The sequence below is a fragment of the Spodoptera frugiperda genome, chromosome 20 (assembly GCF_023101765.2).
Source record: "Spodoptera frugiperda isolate SF20-4 chromosome 20, AGI-APGP_CSIRO_Sfru_2.0, whole genome shotgun sequence".
NCBI lineage: Eukaryota > Metazoa > Arthropoda > Insecta > Lepidoptera > Noctuidae > Spodoptera > Spodoptera frugiperda.
The window spans coordinates 9,862,730-9,875,056 of NC_064231.1; the positions used below are offsets into that span (position 1 = coordinate 9,862,730).

The following is a 12,327-nucleotide window of genomic DNA, read 5'->3' on the forward strand; positions in this document are numbered from 1 at the left end:
TATAGTTCTTTAGTGCTTGTAATACCTTTTTGAATATTTAGTGGTCGTGCCAATGCCGGTAACTTTTAGGTTTCATTCATAGGTTTTGCAAGGTGTTGTGTTAAAGTTTTCAAGTTTTTTTTTATCCTTAATACAAAAAAAGCTGTTTTAAAACAAAAGTGGTAGTGGCAGTGACCCTGAATTTATTAAAATTCAGTTATTTTTTGGACATTTATATAAATTAAACATGATCAAAGTAAAAATACTCGTCAGATATTGCGATTCCAACAGGATATAAAAATAAACACATAGACATAACCTATGCCCTAACAATTAGACAATTGTCATCAACAATACGATGCGTTCTAATTGCTTGATATAATGAGATTAGGTTACTAAGTACGATTAATAATTAATTAGACACATACTTACACGTCATCAAGTAATCGAGTCACGAAGCCTAAACCATGTTAATTGATTAATTTGCAATCATTGTGCCGTCAAGAATCAATTTGCCGAATGAGATGATATTGCCACTTATGTACAGTTATATGTACTTATATATATGTACATAGATGTCCCATTACGATCTTAATTAGGGCAAGTGAATTGATACGTACGATTTTATTGTGAGGAAAATGTGTTTAGATGTGATTGATACAATGATATTATATCTAACTAGCAAACCCGGCGAACTCTGTTTCGCCACCAATGATATTGCCTGTTTTCTTGCTTTTCTCTTGGATTTTTCAGAATTAGCTTTGCTATAAACCTCACGGAGCCTGAGACCTTTCCAACGAATGCAAAACCGTGGAAATCGGTTCGTGCGTTCTGCAGTTATAGCGTCAGGAAGGAAAACTCAACTTATTTTTATATAATAGATAATGACATAAAATATCGAATGATTGAACCATATGTTGCATTACTGTTTTTTTGTGACTAGAGCATTTTCTGGTGGAAACATCCAGTGACCCTGGTGAATGAGTGTTTTAATACAAATATTTACAGCAGTAGCAAGACACATGTACTAGTTCATAACAAAACTGGTAAAAAGAGTGTCCTACTTCTACATACAGTAACAAATAGGATTTTAAATGAAAAACACCACCAGAAAAATTGAAAAATATCCACCCCACTATCAACACCAATTCACCAACACTTTTCCACGGAAAAGCAATTCAATTAAACGAAAAGGTAATTCGAATACACGGGGAATACGAACAGTCTATTAAAATAACTAATCCGGCAATTTCAGTTACATAGTCAGCCAGGTAATTGGAATCCATGAACGGTGCACCATTTCTCGTACATATGAGCCGTCGGTCAATAGAAAAATACAAAGGCCTGACTACAATGGGGCCATTCACCGGCCTTAAACGGTCGCGGACTAAATGGAAATTTCAATGTTCACGAAACTCAAAACTATCCCGATAGCTGATGGTACTTGATTTCTTTCTGTTCTATGTAATGTAAGGCTATTTTTGAAGCTGTAGCTTTGTCGTATTAATTTCTTGGTCTTTTTCTGCTAATCTGACAATTAATTGTGGTCTTGTATTGTTTGAAGTAGATTTACTATTGTTAAAACATTTATACTATTATATACGTCATCAATGTTTAGATAGTTACTCCTATTCTTGATTAACAGAAGTTAAATAAAGTCTTAATTTACACTAGAGGATTAAGTAAGAGTCATTTCACTCAGCCGATTGCGTGTAGGCGTTAGTAATTCACAATGGACCTCACTGCCATACCCCCGTATAATCCCGACTCGCTTCTTACGACAGCCAAGATGAAGTACCAGGGCAACATAACTACGAAGTGAGTGACTGCACAAAGCGCCTCCAACTCGTAACGTTGACTCCATAAATCCAGCTTGTTTCAACTACATGTCATTTCGTTTCCAGACATCTTGACCATTTATGTAGCCCTGGTCCGTTGGATGTGTTGGCTTATGGTGGCATATGGAATAATTTAAATGCATCCTATCAACGTATTTACTTGGAAACACAATAGTATCTGTTGGGAGTTTCAATCAAATACAAGATCCAACGTTGGATATGCTATGGCAATAAAAGTCGTAATGTAATAGAGAGTGAGTTGATTATTCATTTAATTGTATAGACTGTGCGACAATCACTTCTCTTTTACTATATTATTATGTCGCATAAATATTAAAAGTAACTAATCACTTATCAGTAATTGTTGTAATATTTTTTATAGAACACATCCACAAATATTTATATGTTCTTCATCCACCAAGGATATCTCACCATCATATAGTTGGGAATAAGACAGGAGTTACATTCATAATGAATCATGTATTGGAGATAAGATAATAACTCGCACGATCCGCCAGGAAACAACGCTCGGCCGCAGCCACATTAGGTAATAATAGAGAATCCTTCGGGCTACCTGTGGACTTGCATGTAGACTTAAGAATTTTATACAGATGTCAGCTTAAATCTTCTCCTTTAAAAAAAAAAAGAATACCCCACATGGATTTTCTCCATTGTTGAGATAGCATAGACAGTGTCTTGTTTTTCAGGGTTTTCATTTCTAGCAACTCTTAAAGACCTTTTTTTAAGGGAGAAAAGTCATCCAATGACATCTCTTGCCTTGGGCGAGGCGAGAGGGAGTGTCAGACTCTTACTAACTAAAAACTACCCTGTTTTTACTCCTTCTTTTCGACCCGGAGCCCTGATAACCCGATAGGTAGTCGCAGGTCCGGACTTTTAAATGCTTGACTCAGGTTTTCTTATTATAGAGCAAACGTAAAAAAGCTAAGTATATGTTATTTATAACGTTTTGTTTAATACAATTTTTGACGTCAGTGAACACAAATGAAAGATATCCTGTCTAAAACTTCCGAACTCTGCACTCGTGGTCGTAGGGTATCAGTGCAGTAATGAACCCCACGGTGGTACCATTTGCTGGAGTGTGAAATCCGTAATGTTTGCAAACAGGGACAAGTCGGTACCACCAGGTATGTTCACTTATTTCCCTCTGCCACCTGCATTCCTGTACTCCTAATGTTTATGTAGATTGTAGATGAATTGAAACTGGGATTAAATGGCAATGTGTCTTTCAATTCTGACTAACTTCAGTCGAGTTTGCGTTTGTGATTGTGAACTAATACCATATATGACTTTGACTTTCGAAACACTTTTTTACAAAGGCTTTCGACTGAATGTCTTGAAATGGTATCTAGGTCCTACATATAACTTTTAACACATTGAACGCCGTGGCGGTTACTGGTGACCGACGTTAGTGGAGGATTTGCCTTCAACAGTTTTCTATTGGCAGTCAAAGACTTAAGAAAAACACAGCAAATGTTTGTGTAGCTACTTTATTAATTTATAGACTAGGTGTTGGTGCTAACGTATACTACCAAATCTTCACGATTAAACGTGCGAAAGTGCGTTTATATTGTTCTTACTCGGCAACAGTGAAGCAATTCTATGGTAAGTATGATTTTTGTATCCAGAGATGGTTAGAGGCCTGGACAGTGATAGAAGCTGCTTTTTCTTCTTCGAGCACGAACGTGAATCCGCCAAGCTTTTTGAAGTCATACAAATTATGTTTATTGTTGTATTTAACTTTAATAATTAATAACGTCTCAATTATTCATCGTACTGAGAACCGCGAACAAACTGTAGGCTGATCTAAGAAGCTGGAATGAACAATAACAATAATTATTATATTAAGTTAAGGTATTAGGACTTACAACATAAATTATGAAAACTGAGTGAACATTGTACAGTGGCATTACGTGCCATAATGTGTACCTCTACCTATATTGCCTACCCCTTCAGGGATAAATAGTTAAGGTAATGTGGATCAAGCATCTATGTATGTACAATGTAGTAAGTTCTTTTCTTGAAGGTAAATAAGTAACTAACCGAAACGTAAGTGGTAAGCGACAGAGGAACGATCCCAAAGACTATGGGAGTCAAGTCCTTGGACCAGCGCAGCATGCCAACGAGGAGGTCGCGACGGAGCGGTGGAGACGCTGACATCCAGCTACTCAGGTACACTGATGTCGCTACAGTTTCACTCTGTAAATTAAATATTTTGTAGTTGAGTCTATTATGCGTTAACTGTATTGTGTGTGGCTGCCATTTACACAAATATTGTACAAATGCCAACACCTCGGTAGAAACTCTCCTTTCATTTTTTGTGTTTCAATCTTGTCTTTTTGTTTCTAATTGTTAACGACGAATGTAATATATTGCATAGAATTCAGTATGTTTCACAACATGCTTTTTTCTTTAATTGAGTTTACTTTTTATTTTACAAGAAACTGTTCTAATTTGTTTTTACAAGAAGCTTAAGAAGAAGCTCTTATTTAAGTTCTACTCTTAATTCTAAAAACTTACTTGATGTTGCACCATGTTACCAACATAGCAATAAACGAATACCCGCATCAACAATACAACGAGCATCACCATAGAGAAAACAAACGCTATCGATACCACTGGAGTCTGAAATAGAGAAAAATATAAATGCGGTAAGAAAAATCATAATACACACTTGCACAAATGTAACGGGAAAACGGGGTGAATAGAATTCAAAGGGCGAATAAACACAAGAATGGGGTAAATAGATGTCAGAAAATATTCCCAATATTTATTGAGGTGAGGTGTATCTATTCACCTCTCGAAATCTATTCACCCCGTTTTACGGTACAGCCGAACTAAAAGAGAAGAAATTAGAAAATAATTATTATGAAGATTTAAATAGGTAACTAACATATGACAAGACAAATAAAATAAATCATGACGTAACATCCCACTTACGAAACTCATCACGAATGCGACCAAACAAAGCAATGCTGACGAAGTGAACAATTCAAATGCCATCGCATAGTTGAAAACGTCAGTTACTTCTTTTGTGTACCTAGAAGAAAAAACACATAGCTTTGTGTATACTTTACAGAACGAGGATTTCGGAACGCGTCCTCCAGCCAACCTAATCTTTTTTCTTTTTTTTTAAGGGAGAAAAATCATCGAATGGCTTCTATCGCCTTGGGCGAGGCGAGAAAGAGTGTCAGATTCTTACTGACTAAAAACCACCCCATTACTACTCCTGCTTTTCGAACCGGAGCCCCGGTAACCCGCTAGGTAGTCCGCAGCTCCGGGTAGCTTACCTAGCTAAGTTAGCTAGTAGCGCGCTACGCTTACTCAACCTGGCTCTTACTAAACCTTTTTTTACTGGAGCAGTATTACTACATCAAAGACCGGCAGTGATTGGATACAATACGAACTTAAAGATTAAGTTTACTAGCGTGTTATTGAGAAGCCCCATGTCCAGTAACCAACATTTTATTTTTAATTTTTTTGTAAAAGTGATCCTGTATTACAAGCTATTATTTTATTCCATCCTCACCGGGCCACAGTTTCATATCTCTGAATATAATGCACGAAGCGCCTTCTAACGTTTCTATCCATCTCATCCCTATACACAGTAAATCGTTCATCTTGTGCCCTCTCTGTTGCAGCGTCGGTATCGAACAAATGCTCCAAATTGTACTTGATGATCTTCAATTGGACTTCCGCCTGTGCATAATACGTTGCTACGAGGCAGTCGATTGCCAAGTGTCCGAGCCCAATCCATATTATAGGTGCTACTTCCATCAGTACGGAAAGTGAGTAGCTGTGGACAAAATTAAATATGTATGTAATAGAAAATGTTAGGAGATATCACTACATGTTATAAAACAAAGTCGCTTTATCTATCCCTATGTGTCTTTCTATGCTTAAATCTATAAAACTACGCAACGGATTTTGATGCAGTTTTAGATATGTAGAGTGATTCAAAAGGAAAGTTTATATGTATAATACATGCATAATATATCAACATTACACCCATGCAAAGCTGGGGCGCTAGTAACTTATAAATTAACATGGTGCGCGTGGTTTTCCTCCTAAGTAAAATTTTAAATAAAACCAACATTTGTAATTTTTCTTGACAGAGGTCATCTGATGAATATTATGCACTGTTACCACTATTTACCAACTTACCCAGTCCAAGACTCGGTGTCAAAAGGAGTGTAAATATATACCACTGCCTTTGGATCCTGGTACCTCTTGGCGAACAGAGACCCTGGCCAGAACACTCCAGCCAGAGACACACTGATCTTTATGTACCTGACTAGACGATGCATATTTCTTGTCGTTTGTAAAAGCATCTCTTCATCTTTCTTTGTATATGCTGCGAATATGGGTTCTGGAAATTGATGTTTGATTTAGATTTTTGTCTTCACATTAAATTTCGAAATTATACAAGGGTATCTTCCAAGTTCAGTCGGTGTAATCAAATTATCAGATATTTAATCCGGGGCAATGGGGGCACGGCAGTACTCCCGACCAAGTTTATAGTTTTATTGGACTGTACACTAGCTTATACGTTTTAACATATAACTTTTAATAAATATAATACATAACTATTTATGTATTATATTTAGGACTCTATGTCTGTCTGAGCTTCTTGTATTTAAAATATCTCACCATCTATCAACTTATTGATTTTTTCAATCCTCGACGTGTACACGTACAGGGTAATGAGTTTCACCACTAAGTTCACTTGTATAATCTCAATCCTCGCACTCTCGAATACGTCGTCCAAATGATCGTGAAACCCCTGTAATTAAAAAAAGGATTTATTCTAGTTTAATAAAAAGTTCCCGTATAAAAATGTTAAGGTTGATTCTGGAAAATACGGGAATCAATACTTTTTCTTCTAGATCGTTCAAATAAGACCGTGGTGTTCCTAACGGTCTTAAAATAGGTAAGCGGCAATGTAGTGTTGGAGAGTCCCTTGACACTTAGCCGAAGCTCAATAGCATGCTACCGGAGAGACTAAATCGGCATGTATTGAAGCATTAAATAAGCTGAATTGAGCCGAAATGTCGTGGTGAAACATCGTGAGAAAACCTGGGCTTATAATTTCTAATTATAAGTTTGAAATCGCCAACCCGTATTGAACAAGCGTGGTGATTAATGCTCAAACTTTCTCCGTGTGAGAAGTAACTTTGATCAGCAATGGCCACTTATAGGCTGTTGATGTGATGTTGATGAACGTAGTGTTCATGAACTCTCTTGAGACTTAGCCGTAGATCGAGCTCAATAGCATGTTACCGGAGAAACTAAGTCAGCATGAAATGACCTGATGACGATGATGTTGTGCCAAAATCCAATATAAAATTATTCAGATATAATACTAAAACTGTACCTGTACAATGAAGATCAGATGCACAGCGTTATACCAAAGAACCAGTATGAACGCCAAAGGTCTGTAAATCTGGTGACATATCCACAAGCACCTGTTCCTTGGTTTTTTCAAAAACTTAAAGTATCCAACCCATATTAAGACTTTGTAAACTTCAGAAAATGATTCGAATGGAGTTATTTTTTGTTCAGACATAATTATTTTTTTAATGTAATTGTATGATACGATAGACGTTCAATGGTCAAAGTAATTTGATTAAGAATTACCGTTTTGTAAATTACGTCGATTTAATAGGTAATGTCCGGAATAATTAATCAATCAAACGTATATTTTGTGACTTACATTTCCGTTTTAATTATGAGTGATAATTTTAATAGTAAATAGGTAAGTAGGGGTCTCTTTTATTAAACGTTTTTTCTGCTTTTAATAAAGACTACAATTTAATGACCTTCATGAATTAGCCTGTAATTATGTTAAAAGACATTTACCATTCATTTCCTTTTGTTAGTTTTTATTTAATCCATCGCAAGTGATCGCACCATCCACACATATGTAAGTTGTTCTTATTTTTTAATGCCATTCCAGCACGATGTTTAACGAATTGCCTTCCATGTGATTTGGTTTATCGTTTGCACACGTTTATAGTGAAATTCAGGGTTATATTTTAATACTAGATATTTTGGAATTTGATCTGTAAGATTAAAGAAACACAGAACGCAGTTTTTCTGTAGTAGATGAAGAGTTCCTCTGTGACTTGAAACTAGTAGAGCTTTTCTTCATTAATACGCATGAGTAAACCGTGATTTTTAGTTAATTTAGTATGTCTCACATTATCATTATTTGTAGACTAGATTCTGGTGCTCCTATCACTACCATATAATATATGTATTAGTGCTGTTATTGCATTTTTTTTAATCTCAATGTTTCGTACTGAGAACCGCAAACAAGCTGTATGCTGATCTGAGAACCTGGAATACACAAATAACCAATATTAATTCTATGCGAGGATTTCGGATTCCGTAGTTTTATGATAAAATGTATACTAATTACGTTAAACTTACTTTTTATAAATAATAGATAGATTTCTTCATTGGTGGTAAATGGCAAATACCGTTCACGAGGACTTTGATAATCAAAGTTCTCGCGATCCTCCTATTGGTAAGAATTTTATTATAGACTTTACCTTTAGGCAAGGTGTCGGGAATAAATCAGGTTACCATCTCACATTTACCATTTCACTATAGATATAGACAATAACTAACCGAAACATAAGTGGCGAGTGACAAAGGAATGATCCCGGACACTCGAGGCGTGATACTCTTGGACCAGCGCTGCATGGCGATGAGGAGGTCGCGACGGAACCGAGGAGACGCTGACAGCCAGTCACTGAGGTACACTGAAGTTATTATTGAATCACTCTGCAAATGAAACAATGAGTATAGGAATGAGGATCTAGAATCTATAAGGCCGGTCTATTTAACTAGTCTAGCCCACTATGCATGAGATAATTATAATAATCACTATTATTGTATAGATTCAGCACATCAGTGTTGTAATCAATATGTGATTATTATTACAACACTGATACGAGATAGAGGGATCCAATGTGGACGGCAATTTGACCCGAACAAAGAGAGATCAGACGATCGATAGAACGATCAGGTTTAATGGATTTACGTGTTGTACACAAGGTAATAAATATATAAGCATAATATATATATATATATATCACCTAGGAATAAAATACTACACATTTCGATGCTAATAAAAAAGTAACATAAACGTACTTCGTATTGCACCATGTTGCCAAAATAGCAATACAGTAACACCTGCATCAGCAGTACACCGAGCATCACCGTGAAGAAAGCAAACGCCAACGAGAACATTGGAGTCTGAAATAGATAAAAGTATTGAAAACTTGTTCTGGTAAAAATGTCCATCTATTCAGGAGACATAGTGTGACAGCAGACGCGGATCTCCATAAAGCCAAACTGAGAAAAGAGAAGTAATAGGAAAACTATACGCGAGGTTTAACAAAAAATTACGGTTTACTCACGTAAATATACTAAAAAAAGCTCTACTAGTGTCGAGTCACAGAGGGACTCTTAATCATGAGCAGCTTGCGCAGACGCGGCGACGTAGCGTCATCTAAAGACGTAGAAAAACTAGTAGTGCTAAGGAAGTAAACTAGGGAGAAAGAAGTAAAATCAGTAGAGCTTTTCTCCATTAATTTACGTGAGTAAGCCGTGATTTTTAGTTAATTTAGTATGTCTCACGATAGTTATTATGAAAATATATACGCGAGGATGTAAATAACTAAAAGGAAATTACTATTGTTTTTAAAATAGGAAATACCTAATGCTACGCAACATTCTACTTACGTAACTCATCTTGAATGTGACCATACAAAGCACAGCAGCGGAGCTGAAGAATTCAAATGCCAGCGCGTGGTTAAATATTTTACTAACTTCCTTTGTATACCTAGAAAATAAAATAAAACCCTCCAGTTTTGTAAACATTTCATATTTCGTTCATAATTTAATATACATATGTGTACTTTGATGGTTCGTCATTTAAATATAGCTTACGACAAGCTTATGGCAATGTCGTCACTCCTACTCCTAGACTGTTTCCACAATAACTTCATTACATTCACAAGATGACCAAGAGTCAGTTATTAAGTACAAAAAACCGAAGATCAAGTTAATTACACACATCCTGGGATGTTATCCCACCGATAGTGATTTTAATAGCTCAAAATACAACATGTTTTTTAGAGGAAACGTTGCTATTATTCATTCTCACCAGGTCACCGCTGCATATCTCTGTACCAAATGCACGAAGCGGCCCCTAAGGTCTCTATCCAGCTGATCCACATAAAAAATACGTCTGCCATTTAGTGTCCCGTCAAATGCACCATCGGTATCGAACAAATGCTCTAAATTGTACTTGATGATCTTCAGCTGAACTTCAGCCTGTGCATAATACGTTGCTATAAGGCAGTCGATTCCCAAGTGGCCGAACCCAGTCCATGGTAGGGGTAGGATTTCCATCATCACAGAGAAGGAATATCTGTGGAACAAGTTAATAAAAATTGTAAATTTTTCGTTTCAGGGTGCTTTACCACCAGAGATATGCTATGTGACAATGGAACTGGTCACATAGTTTCACAGCTCTGTTATTATATACTCGCAGCATACTAGCTACATAGCACACCTCCGGTGGATCTTAGTGTTGTATTCCAAAATACAATAATTATCATTAGTCAATTATTATCATACATCTCTTTTGTGACTGGTATTAAAACCCTGAAGTATCAGATTCAACACCCAGGAGCAACATAGGACAGTAATGTAAAGCGTTTCTGAATTCTCCCTCATCATTTTTTTGGTACAGAAGTAGACTGTAATAATTATCTAAATGAAGATTTCCATGACTTAAGCAGCCAGACAAAAAAAAGGCTGGTCCTAGCTTTTCCAGAGGAACCTTATTTAACCTGTTCATTTTCGACAAGATTCATTCTTCTAGTCTCAACTTACCCAGTCCAAGATACAGTTTCAAAAGGAGTATAAATATAAACCACTGCCGTTGGATCCTGGTACCTCTTAGCAAAAAAGGATGCTGACCAGAACACTCCAGCTAGCAATATGCTGATTATCATGTACTTGACAAGACGATGTGATGTTTTCATATTATCGAGAAGCATCTCTTCATCTTTCTTTGTTTTCGCTGCGAATATGGGATCTGGAAGAGTTTACTGAGACAGTCTGCTGTTTGTTTGATGTGTGTTCATATTTTATTTTTGTGAGTATAGCGGCTAAGCTGAAGTATTAGAAACTACGTCGATATGTATATGATGGGTCGATTTTTGGCCGCTATCTCGCCTGGTGGTGATAATGCGGTCTACGATGGAGCATGTCTACCCATGTGAACTTTTTTGGATTGAAAATATTGATTACATCATTACACTGCTATACAATACACACCAGCAATATTGCTTTTTAATTTATCAGCTTACTCAAGCAACTGTTTCTATAATAAGTTAAAAAAACTGTCTTACTCTTCAATAAATTATTGATTCTATCGATTCTGGACATGTACAAGTTTACAGTAAAAGCTTTAACAACTAAGTTGAACTGTGGAATTTCAATCATCGCACTATCGAATACGTCGTCCCAACTATTGCGACTTCCCTGCAATTGGAAATGTACATTAATTGCTATCTAAAAATACGAAGTGTAGATGACCTTGATTAGGAATAGGATCATTTTTATAGGGTGAGCCAGCAATCAATTCGTATGCCCAATAAATCCCCTCCATAATTTTCCAAATCTCCAATTCCCCAACAACCCTTTATCAGATGATCCGCATGCTCGTTTACCGGCTTATACCATAAAAAAAATTAACAGATGGATCACCTGATGGTAAGCGATAAGCGCCGCCTTGCCACTAAATCGCAAGAGTCACGCCTTACCACTAGGAGAGTTAAAAGTGTGTTGTCGGCCTTTCAGAGACAGGGAATTTGGGATTTCTATAATTAAAATCTCAAACAACAAACATATTTTAATATATTAATGAGTTTCGAGGACGGGTTATCTTAAGAAGTAATTCATAGCATATTCATAGTAGGGTTATCATAACTATGGTATATAAATAACTTGGGCCGTCTGGCTTATTTTTAAACACTTACTTGTAAATATGACTCAAACTCTACCTGTATAATGAATATCAGATGCACTGCATTAAACGTAACAGCCAGCAGAAACGCCAAAAGCCTGTAAATCTGATGGCAAATCCATAAGCACTTGTTCTTTGGTTTTTTCAACAAACCAAAGTATCCAGCCCACACTAAAAGATTGTAAACTTTAGAAAAAGATTCGAACGGAGTTATTTTTTGTTCAGACATAATTGCATGGCCGTTTAATGGTGACTATGATTAAGAAATTGCTCTTGGCTGAAACCCCTCGCTTTAATAAATAATGCAAGGAATAATTTATTAATGAAACGTGTACTTAGTGACGTTCATTTCGTTTTAATTATGAGCGATAATTTTAATTATAGAGTTTGCTTTTCACTCCGTAATTGATTAGTCTAGATATAATTTTAAGTACTTACTCCCAT

The 12,327-nt window shown here is 36.3% G+C and overlaps 2 protein-coding genes across 2 annotated transcripts; both read right to left on the reverse strand.

Annotated features, from left to right (window-relative positions):
• Positions 1-3,595: 3,595 nt before the first annotated feature.
• On the reverse strand, positions 3,596-7,446 carry LOC118282467 (odorant receptor 94a-like). The gene is made up of 8 exons (XM_050701553.1): positions 7,210-7,446; positions 6,486-6,618; positions 6,000-6,204; positions 5,365-5,631; positions 4,776-4,875; positions 4,356-4,460; positions 3,879-4,034; positions 3,596-3,649 (listed from the first exon to the last, which is right to left on the reverse strand). Exons 1-8 carry the CDS (start codon positions 7,399-7,401, stop codon positions 3,596-3,598), a joined length of 1,212 nt encoding a protein of 403 aa, XP_050557510.1. The 5' UTR covers positions 7,402-7,446.
• A 677-nt stretch (positions 7,447-8,123) lies between these two features.
• LOC118282466 (odorant receptor 94a-like) lies at positions 8,124-12,327 on the reverse strand. The gene is made up of 8 exons (XM_050701554.1): positions 12,322-12,327; positions 11,267-11,399; positions 10,746-10,950; positions 10,012-10,278; positions 9,588-9,687; positions 8,994-9,098; positions 8,469-8,624; positions 8,124-8,174 (listed from the first exon to the last, which is right to left on the reverse strand). Exons 1-8 carry the CDS (start codon positions 12,325-12,327, stop codon positions 8,124-8,126), a joined length of 1,023 nt encoding a protein of 340 aa, XP_050557511.1.